Source organism: Mastomys coucha, unplaced genomic scaffold (genome assembly GCF_008632895.1).
Source record: "Mastomys coucha isolate ucsf_1 unplaced genomic scaffold, UCSF_Mcou_1 pScaffold22, whole genome shotgun sequence".
In the NCBI taxonomy this organism is placed as follows: Eukaryota; Metazoa; Chordata; class Mammalia; order Rodentia; family Muridae; genus Mastomys; species Mastomys coucha.
In genome coordinates, this window is record NW_022196905.1 from 79,159,864 (window position 1) to 79,177,108 (window position 17,245).

The following is a 17,245-nucleotide window of genomic DNA, read 5'->3' on the forward strand; positions in this document are numbered from 1 at the left end:
AAAAAAAAAAAAAAAAAAAAAAAAAAAAAAAACCTAATGGCTCTTCCTGTTTTTAAGTGGTAAAGAAGGAAAGAAAGCTGAGATAGGCTCACCAGTAATTTGCTTTTCAAACCAGGACACTTGTAAGCATAGAAGACAATTTGCCTATGGCAAGAACTGTCCAGATCCTTGGGTTTCCCTGACCTTACAGAACATGACGATCTTACCTTTGAAGGCAATGAGCTGCTGTTAGCAGAAATCTCTCACTGATTAGGGATGCCCCACAGTAGTGTATACCATTCACTCTGAGACTCGCTTGCCATGGCCATTCTCCTTGGTGAGCAGTGGAACCTCCTGTGATTCTGTCATAGGTTGCAGACATTCTTGGTCGTCTCCCGCAGCCTTCAGAAGTGGTTGGTTTGATTTCATTGAGAATAGAAAGATTTTTTTTGGGGGGGGGTGACAATGCAGAAAGTGAACTGGGTTTTCAGCAGTTCTACCTTCAGCAGTTCTACCTGGTTAGATCTGATGCTGTCAGCATCCAGCACTAGATAGGAAGAAAATCATCCATACAGGAAGCACCAGCATTCCCAAGAGCCTCTCTCTCTCTCTCTCTCTCTCTTTCTGAGGACCAGCCTCTTCTTTTAAAAAATAGAAAGAAAGAAAGATTTATTTCATGTATGTGGGTACACTGTCTCTGTCTTCAGATGCACCAGAAGAGGGCATCAGATGCCCATTACAGATGGTTGTGAGCCACCATATGTTTGTTGGAAATTAAACCCATGACCTCTGGAAGAACAATCAGTGCTCTTAACTGCTGAGCCATCTCTCCAGGCCCCTAAGAGTCTCTCACATAGTATCTTTAACCCTTGAAGTAAGTTGTGGAAGGCAAAGCCGTAGTTAACCCATGGGCCCCGCCACTAGACTGCTGGATTTGAATCCTGAGCTTATCATTTATGAACTGGATGAATCCAGGCAAGTTTTGTACTTCTTTTTTTAGAAATATTTATTTATTTGTTTTATGTATATGAGTACTCTACCGCTCTCTTCAGACACACCAGAAGAGGGCATTGGATCCCGTTACAGATAGTTGTTAGCCACAATGTGGTTACTGGGGATTGAACTCAGGACCTCTGGAAGAGCAGTCAGTGCTCTTAACCTCTGAGCTATCTCCCCAGCCCAGGTCTTGCACTACTTTGTTCTTCTGTGCTATCATCTGTGAGATGTAATTCTAACCAAACCCCTCTGTGAAGTGTTCTGAAGATATTGTGAACTATTATTATATATAAAATTTATTATTCCCTGCTGTAATGATCTTGATGGTTGCTGTTCGGATTATCTCATATTTGGCTCTGACCCCTGGACTCATAGGTGAGATCCCCATTTTCTCTCCGGTGACTGTCTACGGTGGGACCAGCCACGAGCACTCAGGTGGCAGAAGCAGCAAAAGCAGCAGAGCAGCTGAGACAGGATCCTTCCTGCCTCCATCTGCACCCAGGAGCTGGCGCTGTTCCTCAGCCCTCTGTACACAGGTCCTGCTAGGAGAGAGTTGGTCTTCCAGGAGTGCTGACACAGACTTACAGGCCCACAGGAAGGACAACCTCACACCAGAGACAGAAAGACCAACTAACAGAACCTTACCAACAGAAACCAAGGCTACATGACATCATCAGAAGCCAGTTCTACCAAAACAGCAAGTCCTGGATACCCCAACACACCAGAAAAACAAAATTTGGATTTAAAATCACTTATCATGATGCTGACAGAGAACTATAAGAAGGACATAAAAAACTCACTTAAAGAAATACAGGAAAACAGGTAGAAAACCTTAAAGAGGAAACACAAAAATCCCTTAAATAATTACAGGAGAACACAGGCAAACAGGTGAAGGAATTGAACAAAACCATCCAGGATCTAAAAACGGAAGTAGAAACAATAAAGAAATCACAAAGGGAGACATCTTTGGAGACAGAAAAGCCAGGAAAGAAGTCAGGAACCATAGATGCAAGCATCACCAACAGAATACAAGAAATAGAAGAGAGAATCTCAGGTGCAGAAGATACCATAGAAAACATTGACACAGTAGTCAAAGAAAATTCAAGATGCAAAAAGCTCCCAAAACATCCAGGAAATCCAGGACACAATGAGAAGATCAAACCTAAGGATAATAGGTATAGAAAATAGGGAAGATTCCCTATATAAAGGGCCAGGAAATATCTTCAACAAAATTATAGAAGAAAATTTCTCTAACCTAAAGAAAGAAATGCTCATAAACATCAAAAAGCCTACAGAACTCCAAATAGATTGGACTGGAAAATAAATTCCTCCTATCACATAATAATCAAAACACCAAATGCATTAAACAAAGAAAGAATTTTAAAAGAAGTAAGGGGAAAAGGTCAAGTAACATATAAAGGCAGGCCTAACAGAATTACACCAGATTTCTCACCAGAGACTATGAAAGATAGAAGATCATGGGCAGATGTCATTCACATTGTGTTCCCTAAGAGAACACAATGCCAGCCCAGGCTACTATACCCAGCAAAACTCTCAATTACCATAGATGGAGGAAACAAGGTATTCTATGACAAAACCAAATTCATACAATATTTTTCCACAAATCCAGCCCTTCAAAGGATATGGAAAACTCCAACACAAGGAGGGAAACTATACCCTAGAAAAAGCAAGAAAATAATCTTCCTTTAACAAACCAAAAAGAAGATAGCCACATGAACAGAATTCCAACTCTAACAACAAAAATAACAGGAAACAACAATCACTTTTCCTTAATAACTCTTAACATCAATGGACTCAATTTCCCAATAAAAAGATGTAGACTAACAGAGTAGATACAGAAAAAGGACCCAGCATTTTGCTGCATACAGGAAACCCACCTCAGTGACAAAGACAGACACTACCTCAAAGTAAAGGGCTGGAAAATAACTTTCCAAGCAAATGGTCCCAAGAAACAAGCTGGAGTAGCCATTCTAATGTCAAATAAAGTCAACTTTCAACCTAAAGTTATCAAAAAAGATAAGAAGGACACTTCATACTCATCAAAGGTAAAATCTACAAAGATGAACTCTCAATTCTTAACATCTATGTTCCAAATGCAAGGGCACCCACATTCATAAAAGAAACTTTGCTAAAGCTCAAAGCACACATTGTACCTCAAACAATAATAGTGGGAGACCTCAAAACCCCATTCTCAGTAATGGACAGATCATGGAAACAGAAACTAAACAGAGACACAGTGAAACTAACAGAAATTATGAGCCAAATGGATTTAACAACTATCTGCAGAACATTTTATCCTAAAACAAAAGACTATACCTTCTTCTCAGCACCTCATGGCATCTTCTCTAAAATTGACTATATAATTGGTCACCTAACAGGCATCAAGAGATACATGAAGATTGAAATTATCCCATGCATCCTATCAGATCACCACAGACTAAGGTTGGTCTTCAATAGCAGCATAAACAATAGAAAACCCACATACACATGGAAGCTGAACAACACTCTACTCAATGATAAAACTTGGTCAAGGAAGAAACAAATAAATTAAAGGCTTTTTAGAGTTTAATGAAAAGGAAGCCACAACATACCCAAACTTATTGGACACAATGAAAGCTATGAGGAAAACTCATAGCTCTGAGTGCCTCCAAAAGAAACTGGAGAGAGCATAAGTATATACTATCAGCACAACTGAAAGTTCTAGAATAAGAAGAAGCAAATAGTCCCAAGAGGATAAGAAGGTGGGAAATAATCAATCTCAGGGCTGAAATCAACTGAGTAGAAACAAAAGAACTATACAAAGAATCAACCAAACCAGGAGTTGGTTCTTTGAGAAAATCAACAAGATAGATAAACCCTTAACCAGACAGACTACCTAGAGGGCACAGAGACAGTATCCTAATTAACAAGATCAGAAATGAAAAGGGAGACATAACAACAGACACTGGGGAAATCCAAAAAATCATGAGATCCTACTACAAAAGCCTATGCTCAACAAAACTGGAAAACCTGGATGAAATGGACAATTTTCTAGACAGATACCAGGTATCAAAGTTAAATCAGGATCAGATAAATTATCTAAACAGCCCCATATCCCCTAGTGAAATATAAACAGTTATTAATAGTCTCCCAACCAAAAAAAGCCCAGGACCAGATAGGTTTAATGCAGAATTCTATAAGACCTTCAAAGAAGACCTAATACTAATAATCTTCAGACAGTTCCACAAAATAGAAACAGAAGTAACACCACAAAGTTCATTCTATGAAGCCACAATTACTCTGATACCTAAACCACACAAAGACCCAACAAAGAAAGAGAACTTCAGACCAATTTCCCTTATGAATTCTGATGTGAAAATAATAAACTTCTTGCAAATCAAATCCAAAGAACACATCAAAATGATCATCCATCATGATCAAGTAGACTTCATCCCATGGATGCAGGGATGGTTCAATATATGGAAATCCATCAATGCAATCCACTATTTAAAAAAAACTCAAAGAAAAAAACCCACGTGATCATTTTATTAGATGCTGAGAAAGCATTTGACAAAATCCAACACTCATGATAAAAAGTTTTGGAAAGGTCAGGAAGTCAAGGCCCATACCTAAACATAGTAAAAACAATATACAGCAAATCAGTAGCCAACATCAAAGTAAATGGAGATAAACGAAGCAATTTCACTAAAATCAAGGAGTAGACAAGGCTGCCCACTCTCTCCCTACCTGTTCAATATTGTACTCAAAGTCCTAGCCAGAGCAATTAGACAACAAAAGGAAGTCAAAGGGATACAAATTGGAAAGGAAGAAGTCAAAATATCACTATTTGCAGATGATATGATAGTATACTTAAGCGACCCGAAAAATTCCACCTGAGAACTACTAAACCTGATAAGCAACTTCAGCAAAGTGGCTGGATACAAAATTAACTCAAACAAATCAGTGGCCTTCCTCCATTCAAAGGATAAACAGGCTGAGAAAGAAATTAGGGAAACAACACCTTTCACAATAGTCACAAATAATATAAAATATCTTGGTGTGATTCTAAGCAAGTGAAAGATCTGTATGACAAGAACTTCAAATCTCTGAAGAAAGAAATTGAAGAAGACCTAGAAGATGGAAAGATCTCCCATGCTTATGGATTGGCAGGATTAATATAGTAAAAATGGCCATCTTGCCGAAAGCAAGCTATAGATTCAATGCAATCCCCATCAAAATTCCAACTCAATTCTTCACAGACTTGGAAAAAGCAAGTTGCAAATTCATCTGGAATGACAAAAACCCAGGATAGCGAAAACTATTCTCAACAATAAAAGAACATCCAGGGGAATCACCATCACCTCAAGATGTACTACAGAGCAATTGTGATAAAAACTGCATGGTATTGGTACAATGACAGGCAGAGGGATCAATGGAATAGACTTGAATACCCAGAAATGAACTCACACACCTATGGTCACTTGATCTTTGACCATCAGTGGACAAAAGACAGCATTTTTAACAAATGATGGTGGATCAACTGGCAGTTAGCATGTAGAAGAATGCTAATCTATCCATTCTTACCTCCTTGTACAAAGCTCAAGTCCAGATGATCAAGATAAACCACTTCCACATAAAACCAGATACACTGAAGCTAATAGAAAAGAAAGTGGGGAAGAGCCTCGAGCACATAGGCTCAGGGGGAAAGTTCCTGTACAGAACACCAATGGCTTGTCCTGTAAGATCAAGAATTGACAAATGGGACCTCATAAAATTGCAAAGCTTCTGTAAGGCAAAAGACACTGTCAATAGGACAAAACGGCAACCAACAGACTGGGAAAAGATCTTTACCAACCCTATATCTGATAGAGGGCTAATATCCAATATATACAAAGAACTCAAGAAGTTAGACTCCAGAGAATCAAATAACCCTATTAAAAAATGGGGTACAGAGCTAAACAGAGAATTCTCAACTGAGGAATACCAAATGGCTGAGAAGCACCTAAATAAATGTTCAACATTTTTATTCACAAGGGAAATGCAAATCAAAACTTAACCCTGAGATTCCACCTCATACCAGTCAGAATGGCTAAGATCAAAAACTCAGGTGACAGCAGATGTTGGGGAAGATATGGAGAAAGAGGAACATTCATCCATTGCTGGTGGGATTGCAAGCTGGTGCAACTACTCTGGAAATCAGTTTGTCGGTTCCTCAAAAAATTGGACATAGTATTGCCTGAGGACCCAGCAATACCACCCCTGAGCATATACCCAGGAGATGTCCCAACATGTAATAACTACATGTGCTCCACTATGTTCATAGCAACCTTATTTATAATAGGTAGAAGCTAGAAAATATCATCCTGACTTAGGTAACACAATCACAAAAGAACATACATGGCATGTACTCACTGATTAGTGGATATTAACCCAGAAGTTCGGAACACCTAAGATACAGTTCACATACCGCATGAAGCTTAAGAAGAAGGAAGGCCAGAGTGTGGATTCTAGGTCCTTCTTAGAAGGAGGACCAAAATACCCATGGTAGGAAATACAGGGACAAAGTTTGGGGCAGAAACTGAAGGAAAGGCCATCCAATGACTGTCCCACCTAGGGATCCATCCCATATACAGTTACCCAACCCAGACACTATAGTGGATGCCAACAAGTGTTTACTGATGGGAACCTGATATAGCTGTCTCCTGAGAGGCTCTGCCAGTGCCTGACTAATACAGAAGTGGATGCTCACAGCCAACCACTGGACTGAGTTCAAGATCCCCAATGGAGGAGCTAGAGAATGAAACCAAGGAGCTGAAGGGGTTTGCAGACCCATAGGAGGAACAACAATATGAAACAACCAGTACCCCCAGAGCTCCCAGGGACTAAACCACCAACCAAAGAGTACACATGGAGGGACCCATGGCTCCAGACACATATGTAGCAGAGGATGGCCTTCTGGGATATCAAAGAGAGGAGAGGCCCTTGGTCTTGTGAAGGCTTGATGCCCCAGTGTAGGGGAATGCCAGGACAGGGGAGTTGAGCATGTGGCTTAGTGAGCAGGAAGAGGCGGGATAGCATGAGGGGGGTTCAGAGGGGATAAAATTTGCAATGTAAATAAAGAAAACATCTAATAAAAAAAGATTGCCTCATATTTCACTGGAAAGTGATTTGAACTTACGGTTATTGATAATTTTCTCAGCATCAACCTTACTGATTTCTGAAATAGAACCAAAAATCCACAGTAAATTTAAGCTGGGCAGTGGAGATAGCACTTCCCACAGACCAGAAGTGATTGGACATCCAGAACAAAGTATCATAGAAAGGAAAGAATTGGCTTATTGGAATCTTTCTTCTGCTACATTTGAACATATTGCAGTATTAAAGTGCCATCTTCATACTTCCACTTGAGAACTTACATTTTCATTAACTGAAGCTAATATTTTCGTTAACATCATCTAATGTCAAAAATCGGGACTATCTTCTCTTGAAAAAGATTAAGTTCCATAAGTGAATCTGATTCATGTCAGTATATAAAAAGAACTACTAAAAAGCAACAGTTAATTTGCATACATCAATGAAATACAAACAATACACACCATCTTTTACAATGTTTGCTAAATATATTAATATCTAGTGTAGAATAAGAAGCAGTCTGTTTTTGTTCTAAGCAACCACAAAATGTAGCACTACTAGGAAAAGAATGAAAGAATGAATTTTCTCTGATCTATGATAATATTCATTTACAATTATACTAAAGATAGTCTTTATACTTGGTGTTTATGACATGTCCAAGGCACAAAATGATAAAATGGCATCGTGCTCATCCAATAGATTGGCTTACCCATGAGCTTCAGAGACCCAGGATCTGTAGTCAAGGATCCTGAGTTGTTCTCTAGCATCTGATGTAAGATGCTTTCCATTCTCCTTCTTAGGTTTTCCTTTTTTGACCAGGGGTCCTTAAACACGAGCCATATATGTGCTGTCACACTGTTGTTACCAGGACTGGAGACAATATAAAGTTTTCAGACAGTGTTAAAACTCACATTTCCTTCTTTACTCTTTCTTATCTTGATTCTGTTACCTCTTTATGTACAATAACATCACTTTAGATGAAGATTTTAGTCTTCTATATGTTTACATGTACTTGTCAACTGAAGATGCATAGCTCTGTTGTGCATTTTTAGAGGACATGAAGTTCTATATACCTTTCAGAAACAACTAGCCTGAGGTAGCAAGGAAAGATGATCTCTGAAGAATTGAGTCATATCTCTGCATTCGACAATTACTTGTTGAGCAATTGCTGTAGATGTGCAACTTTGCTGAATTTCACTGAGTGATGACTAAGGCACGGTTCCTACCCTCTAGGAATTTTCAGACTTTTATGAGAGATAGGGTATGTGTAAAAAGAACTATAACAAATGAGGCAGAAAAAGTAAGACATTTTTTACTATAGGTATTTGGAGGAGTTACATATAATTTTTACTTAAAGTGCTAATGAAAAGTTCATATAAACATTAATATACAATGAACATGAGAGTACTTTTATGTATATTTCATCAACAACTGAAATTTTCATCAAGCTGAGATTAGGAGAGCTTTATCACATAATAGCCATTGGTAATGATACTAATTAGTATCTATTAGTTTGTGACATGTTACAGATACTTTGTTGTTACATTTATTATTGTATGTTTTATCATCTCTATTAATCTATAGTAAGAGTGTTGTAATCCAATTTTATAAGCAAGCATTAACTCAATATCTTAGAAATTATATGATGTATTCAGGAGCATGCCACTACCAAAGTCGGAATTTTACTCAGTGAAGATGTTAGACCCTACATTGTACTCTGGATTCTTTACATTATACAGTGTTGCCCTATGCCTCGTTACCCAGTCTCTAGGATATTGGCCTTAGGTGTAGAAAGGCTTTAATGCTAGCCAGTGCAGAGCAACAGGGACAAAACCTATAACTAACCTGGAATTAATTTGACTATGATGTTTAAGGAAGCCTTGTGTGGCTTGGGAAAAAGAGTAATGAGCTAAAAAACTGAACAATGGACGCATGGATGTTACCTATGATCTCTGGGGATAGTGTCTGGAAGGAGCCTCAATAATGTATTATAAACTAATAATTCCTATGGGTTACTTAGTTCAAGTGAATTTTGTGTGTGTAGCATTACATGCCACACAGAGAAACACACTGTCCTTTCATCTCTTCTTCACTTTGTCTGAAATCTTGCTACCTACAGACACCTGAATTCAAACCATGGGTAACAAAACAAAACAGAAACACATACACACACACACTCGTGCACATGTACATTGTGTTTAGTCACCTCAGAGAGGTACATGTGTTCTTCAACTTTAGTTTTCCATTTTGTCTCAATAGTAAAATCAACCCAAGGTTAATTCTAATGGGAACCTTAATCCATTCTTAGTTCTACAATTCTGGGAGTCACATGAGTCTAGGAAAAAGGGAAGAAAGGGAGAGATTGTTGGCATCGATAAAAGTAAAATCAATGTTCACCTTCATTTGAAATATGTTTATAAATTTGAAATACACATGAAAAAAGAAATATGTTTATGTGCAAGTATTTCAATGCATAGTATCTTTTGATTTTTGCATACAAGTCTATGACAAAGACAAGAAAGCTGTTGTCACTGATATTTTATAACACAGAGATAGACCAACTGGTCATGTGACTCTTTTAAGGCCCTGGGTCCACTCAACTATAAACTATATGTAGGCTCATGTTATACTGTTCCTATTCTGAGGTTCCTTCTACTACACTTTTCTACTAAATCTCATATGCAGGGAACACATCATTTTTTTTTAATGGTGCGTGGAAGCCTTTTGTGGTATCAAAGCCTGGTACATATGTGATTCTACTTTGTTTAAGAGAAACTCTTAGAACAGTTTCAAAAGACATTCAAGTGACTTTCAAGTAGAAAGACAGAAGAAATTAGAATCTATATTTTTATACTCATTAATAAAACTAATATGATCATCAAATGTTTGACTTGGGAACCATCGAACAGTTCCCTTAAACCTAATGACTTAACCACATAAGCACAAGTTTTGATTTGGTGTCATATTGAACAATCAGGCTGACATATATTATAGTGCTTAGTCAGAAAGTCCTAGATTCATTCTCCCTGGAGCACTTGAAGTATAATAGTATTATGATGGCTTTATTTCTTTTTTTCTGATGATTAATGTTAGTTACTTACACCAATGTGATGACCTGAGAATTGATATATTGTTTGTAAATGTTAGAACTCTGAAAGGCATCAACCATCTGTTAAGAGAGAACATAGAGTTCAACATCAAATTTCAATAACATATTTATACTTTAAGCAGTTAACAAATACAAGAAAACCCAACTTACTTTAATCTCTAGGATTTTACTGAGGTAGTTACTTTCTAGTGATGTCTCCCTTTCATAATTTCTGTCATATGGAATATTCAGCACTTTAAAACTACCTTGATAGTAGTAGATCTTGTTTTCTGTGAGATAAAAAGGATCCAAGCATTATTTAAATTAAATGTAGTTCAAATCAAGACTCATATTGCATAATAGCACAAAGCAGGATGTTTTGTGCTCATTAGATACTGATTGCCCCTTATGAGTAGTATTTCTGCAACAACTGGGTAAATCATCTTGGCATTGTAGAAAATGGTTTTAAAAACAATAAAAAAAAACACAGAGAGAGAGAGAAAGAGAGAGAATTACAAAGAAGAATAACATCTTTTTATCTTTGTATGTACATGTGTGCATATACATGAGTGATTTGTGTGTCTGATGTAGATGTGTGCATGCTTATGTGTGTGAGAGCTGGGGCATGCAAGTGCCACTGCACATGTGTTAAAGTCAGAGGAAAACCTCAGGAATAAGGTAAGGAATAAGTCCTTACCTTCTCTATTACTTGAGACAGGGTCTCTTTTGTTTACTACTGTATATGCCTGGCTAACCGGCCTGTAAGCTTCCAAGAGTTCTCTTATAACAAACTCCCATCTTCCTACAGGAGTGCTATGATAACAGATGTGCACTACTGGATCTGGCTTTGCTTGGGTTCTGGAGTCTAACCCCATTCCTCAAATTGGGAGGTGTGATAGTTTGTTTATGTTTGTTTCCTTGGCCCAGGAAATGTCACTATTTGGAGGTGTGGCCTTGTTGAAGTGGGTGTGGCTTTGTTGGAGTGTGTCACTGTGGGTGTGGGCTTTGAGACCCTACTCCTAGCTGCCTGGAAGAGAGTCTTCCACTAGAAGCCTTCAAATGAAGACTTTCAGAATTCTCTGCACCATGCCTGCCTGGATGCTGCCATGCTCTTGCCTTGACAATAATGGACCGAACCTCAGAACCTGTAAGCCAGTCCCAATTAAATGTTGTCCTTGTAAGAGTTGCTTTGGTCATGGTGTCTGTTCACAGCAGTAAAACCCAAACTAAGACAAGAAGCAAATTCCTTATCAACTAAGCAAATCTCTCCAGCCTTAAGAACAGCATCTTGAATAAGACAAAAAGAGCTATATACTATAGTGGCTTCTGCTTGAGTCACCAGTTGTCAATGCAACTTGGTGTAGTAATTCTGGAAATCGGTTTGAAAGCCCTCAAAAAGAAAATCACATGATCCAGCTTGAGCCCTCCTTAGAATATGCCCAAAGGGTTCCATATCCTACTCCACTGACCCTTCCTGTATTCACAGTAACTAGGAAATGGAAACAACCTAAATGCCCTTCAATGGATGAATGGATAATAACAATGTGGTGCATGTGCACACTGGAATAGTATTCACACTGTAAAGAAAAATGAGGTTGTGAGATTTTCAGGTAAAGGAATAGATCTAGGAAATATTATTATATTGGATGAGGTAACTTAGAAAGACCCACAAGGACACATGCCACATGTTCTCTCTCATCTGATATCCCTGGCTCCAAATCTTCAGATGCAAGTATACAACACAGAGTAACTCCGGACACTGAACAAGTATATTGACGACCCCATCAAAGAAGATTCTCTTTTCAGGGAATGGAGACCATCACAGACAACCACAATTGGATAAAATAAAGAGATCAACAGATCACAGAAAACCAGCTGGAATACATATATCTCTATCACAGCTCCTGCATCCACAGCTCAGAGACTATCATGGTAAAAGTTATGGAAATGTTGTAACAGTCATAATATTGGAAGTCTGCAGTCTTAGAAATGGCTGCATACAAGATCTACACAGGTCTACATGAGATGGGAACTTAGAACTGAAAGAAGTGGACACATGCCCCCATCCCTAACCCAGAAGTTATCTCCATTTGATAACCACTTGCAAATGAATATTAATTTCCTCCAAGGGAATCTCTCTAGGAAAACAAAACACTCTTAAGGATAGGCAACATGCCCAGCAGCAAACGGTCAGCACAAAATGAGCTAGATAGCATCTTTGGAAATTGCTTGCCTTATGATGTTAATTTGGGGCTTTTTAAAACCCTAATGATCCTTTCCATATATATTATGACTTTTAGCTTTGTGTTTTTATGTGATTCCTCTGGGTGTAAACTTGTGGGTCTCTGCATCTATCTATATTTCTTGTGCTTTTTCTTTGGCCTTTTTCTAGTTTGCTTATTTGTATGATCTTATTTTTGATTTGTTTTTGTTTTATATTTTTATTAGATATTTTCTTTATTTACATTTCAAATGTTCCCCCTTTTCCTGGTTTCCCCTCTGAATAAAACCCCTATTCCCTCCCCCTCCCCCTGCTCACCAACCCACCCTTTCCCACTTCCTGGCCCTGGCACTTCCTTACACTGGGGCATAGAGCCTTCACAGGACCAAAGGCCTCTCCTCCCATTATTTTATTATTATCCCTTGGATGTCAATTGTTTTCTAATGTAAACAGAATATACAGTATGGAAAATATCTATTTGCAACAAAGGGAAATAAAAAATGAAGTGGCATCAAAAACAAGACTTGGAAGAATGGCAAAGTCAATGGTCATTGTGATGGGTCTCCACCCCTGAGCAAGGACCATAGGCAGCAAACTGACGACAGTTGGGAGGGGAGAATTAACCTTTCTCAAGGATGAACCCCTTTATTGCTCATCCAATACACAGCAGAAACCACATACATACCACCAACAAAGACTCAACAGGTTGTATTTATATACTTTCGCACATGTGTATATGTGCAACAATAATAATCAAAGAAAATGAGGCTATCATAAAAATGGGAAGCATAGGAAGGGCTGGAACAAAGATAAGAGGGACAGGCTGGAGGGAGGAAAGAGAACAGGGTAAGGTGATATGGTTCCATTTTAGTTTAAAAAAAACATTTTTAATATCTTAAGAAGGATCTCTGTATTGCCTTTCTTAATAAGAAATAATAACTCAAATGTTGATATCCCTTGAATTCTCTTCTTCACATACAAAAACTATAAAACTTTAATTATACAGTAACAAACATGCTGCATGGTAGAATAAGTTCTTTTGTTTGTCTATCAGGTATCTGCTCAATACCTGATTCTAAAATTGTGTCTAAATTGATATTCATTCTTATACCTGTGAGTTGGAGAAGTATTTCCACAGTACAGCATTGGCAAATGCTAGTGATACTTGCTTGCAGGACCAGAGATCCCCAGTAGTGGGAGATAATTCACACATTGCAATTGCTTCTTTATATCTCACAGAAATTTAAATAAACAGCACAACAAAGACAAATTAAGACAAATGCATACCAACCTACTGCCAGAAAATGAACTAAGAGTCCAATAATTAGCCCAAGGACTGCCATCACTCCAAGCACACCGAGGATGATTATCCATGGTGAGAAGGATTTGCGGGATACTATGACTGGTCTGCAAATGGAGGAAATGAAAAATATATCATAAAACATTTCTTTGTATTATGTTACTCTTGCTGCCTATAAAAGCATCACAATTAGGTACAGCAGTGTTAAAAGACAAAGAATAGGAGGCAAGAGGTCAGCAAGATGGCTCTGTGGGTAAAAGTGTTTTCCTGCTGAGCCTCATGACTTGAGTTTTATCTCAGGAATCCACATGATGGAAGGAGAAAGCTGAGTCTTGCGGGCTGTCCTCCCACATGTACTTACGTAGCATGGTGCATACACACACACACATACACACACACACACACACATACACACACACACACACACACACACACGCAAATAAAACATAGTAAAAATTTTAAAGAAAATGGAGAGGAAAAGATAAAAAGTGCTTTTCTTAAATGTTACACTATGAAATTTTTTTCTTTTTTCCCATATCTACACTATAAAAGCATTTTTCCAGAATATGGTTGCTGTTGTCATATCTACTATGAGGGAGATTCATTTCTTTCCAATTATCAATGGAAAGAAATAGAGTTCATGTCTATCTGGAAAGGTGTCAGTCCAGACGGGAGGGGAGAAGAAAAGAAATACCTTAGAAAAAAATTATGGCTAAGACTGTCTAAACACTTTGAAATACAATTATGCACCAGTATTACTATTATCTCCTTACAATAGTCACAGTGCTGTATAAATGTCAAGTTCTATACTAAGGGAGAGCAATGTCTATCCATCTTATTAGCTTATTATTGTGGTTTAAGTAAATCTCTTCTATAAAAGCATGTAACAATAGATCTACAAGTTAGGTATGTATTATGTCTCATAGCAACCTATGTGGTTGAAAGCCTTGAACTGAGTTGAGATTAGAATCTGCAGGGATTTCTCAGGAAAAAAGTCTGGACAGACAGTCTAGGGAGAAGATTCAACATGTGGTGCTCAAATCATGACTGGTGGCTGGTAGTTTAGTTTCTGTACCACACTGAGTCATGAATCTGACTCTCGAAGAGATAATGTGGATTCTGACCATGTCAAACCACACAAGGTTCTGAGGACACACCAATCTCTACACATCCATGTCCCCCACACCCTACACCCACACCCATGCCCATGCCCACCTTGCATCAGCTGTCGGGAGACCAGCAGTCCTGTCCCCCACACCCCACACCCCACACCCACACCCATGCCCACCTTTCTCCAGTTGCTGGGAGACCAGCAGTCCTGTCCCCCACACCCCACACCCACACCCCACCCCATACTCACACCCCACACCCCACACCCATGCCCACCTTGCACCAGCTGTCGGGAGACCAGCAAGCAGTCCTGTCTACTGAGTGACTACTTGCCGTTAGCTCAGAAGCTCTAAGCTCCAGCAAAGTGTCTCTCACTGAAGGGTTCCTAGTCTCAATCCACACCCTTTGCTTGTTGTCTTCCATGAACTTTTATAAATGATTATCTTTCTAATTCTCTCTTAATTGGGAATTCATGTTTATATCTCTGTTTTCAATTAGTTTTGTTTAGAGACTTTTAGTTCAGAAAAATGTTGTACAATATAGAGGCATTTCAAATTTATATCTCATTTTGTATATTCTAATAAAAGCACAAAGTATTTACTTTTATTAAACTTTTGCCAAACAAAATTGTTAGTGTTCATTTAGGCTTTCGTTTGAAGGAAAGTAATTGAAGTATCTTGCTACTTACTGATCTTTGAAGTTACTACAGGACACAGGATTTTATATTTCACTCCTTACCCACCTTCCATCTAGATTATTTCATGTCACTGTCCAGACTTTCTTTCCTGAGTTTTAGCTTTCTTTTGCAATAATCTAAAGACACTCCAAACGATGATCTAGCATAGATGATTAAATAAATGCTAACGAGCTCAAGGAAACTTCTCAAGCACAAGAGAAAGATCATTCCAGTGTTAGCCAGTTCCTGATATTTCCCCATATATTCTTTAGGAAAATCTCATAAGGAGATCCTTCACGATGATGTGAAATATAAGATGTGTTTTGCCATAAGAAAGGTTAGGCATGAATTTCTCACTGTCAGGTTCATAAAACTGTAAACTAGATTTTCTTTCTATTCTACAGCCTGTCTCTAATGCCAAGGAAGCACTGAAAATGATAACATTTGGTTTTGAAATCCATCTGATGTTATTTTTCGCTACATGCAACCATTCACCATTCAAGCACCTACATGCATCTGAAAGTTCATCCAAGCCTCCTGAAAGCCACCAGTGCAATCAACCACATTTCCTAATCCTTCCTAGCTCAGGAATGCAATGGGCTCAGCGTCTTACTCTGAGAAGCTGGTTACAGAATTAAGGCTTGAGCCTTGCCTAGGTATCTCAAAATTCTTGAAACTGTGGCTTAATCCTTTCACATTTCTCTTAACTTAGGACTTCACACAGGTATAAACTAGCAATGGAGAAAGAGTGAAATGCCCCATACATAAAATCTATCAACTACCCAGAATAAAGGTGATAACCATTTACAAAAAACAAACAAACAAAATTCCAATGATACTGGACTTTTTAAACTTAAATTTGCCTGATGGCTCTTTTAGTTTACATCAGAAATGTTGAAAATAAGAAAATTTAAGGTTATAAATAAAATATATTTTTAATACAAAACAAAATCACACAATAAAAATCTTTAAGGCAAGAAAGATGCTATTAGTGTATTTCTATCACAAATGAGTATATTCATTCCAGTAATACATTTAGAATAACACTGGATATTTATCAATATAGATGTGTCTTGTGAGCTCTTTTTTACCTAAATGTATAGATTTAATAACATATACCCAGAAAAAATTTGTGTAAGATATACATTTACATCTTTACAGATAACATCCATGAAGCAGTAATACTATGAAATCCAAGACTATATATATATATTATATATATATATATTATATATATTATATATATATATTTCATGGTAGAAAGTATGAACTATTAAACAAATGTAGAGCCCAAGACTATCATCCTTCCTAACACTCTTTCGTATTTAACTCACAAGGAAATAAAATGTCTCTGCTATTGCCTCTCTACTGGATGGGCAACAGTCACACAGTCATTGTATTTTTGATTCACACAGTATTACATCGCATGCCCCTTTTTTGAAGCACCCCTCAAACCAGGGCTTAACACCTGAGATTGCAAACACAAATGTGTATGTATGGCAGAATGTCTCCGTGCTGAAGTTTCAAAAGGCTGTGAAACTCCTCTATATTCACCACATAGACACAATTATTTTTGCCACAGTCCTTAAGATGAGACTCAAATGGAGGAGACAGTGAAATTCTGTTTTGTCAGAATGTTAGGCAGGCAAATTACCACTTACCTGTACATGACGTGCTAATACGATGATGGATGATATTAATGCTGAGGGAACTTCTGAACTTCTTATGTGTTGATAGTGGTTC

At 38.0% G+C, this 17,245-nt stretch overlaps 1 protein-coding gene across 1 annotated transcript in view; it reads right to left on the reverse strand.

Annotated features, from left to right (window-relative positions):
* LOC116070575 (transmembrane protease serine 11B-like protein) overlaps nucleotides 1–17,245 on the reverse strand; it is a 24,387-nt gene extending 7,142 nt beyond the window's left edge. The window contains exons 1-7 of the mRNA XM_031342007.1: nucleotides 17,164–17,245; nucleotides 13,708–13,823; nucleotides 10,367–10,485; nucleotides 10,209–10,276; nucleotides 7,817–7,977; nucleotides 7,154–7,192; nucleotides 207–381 (exon numbers count right to left, since the gene is read on the reverse strand). Of these exons, the coding sequence (XP_031197867.1) occupies nucleotides 207–381; nucleotides 7,154–7,192; nucleotides 7,817–7,977; nucleotides 10,209–10,276; nucleotides 10,367–10,485; nucleotides 13,708–13,823; nucleotides 17,164–17,171 (686 nt within the window). The 5' untranslated portion in view covers nucleotides 17,172–17,245. The remainder of the gene's footprint in view (nucleotides 1–206; nucleotides 382–7,153; nucleotides 7,193–7,816; nucleotides 7,978–10,208; nucleotides 10,277–10,366; nucleotides 10,486–13,707; nucleotides 13,824–17,163) is intronic.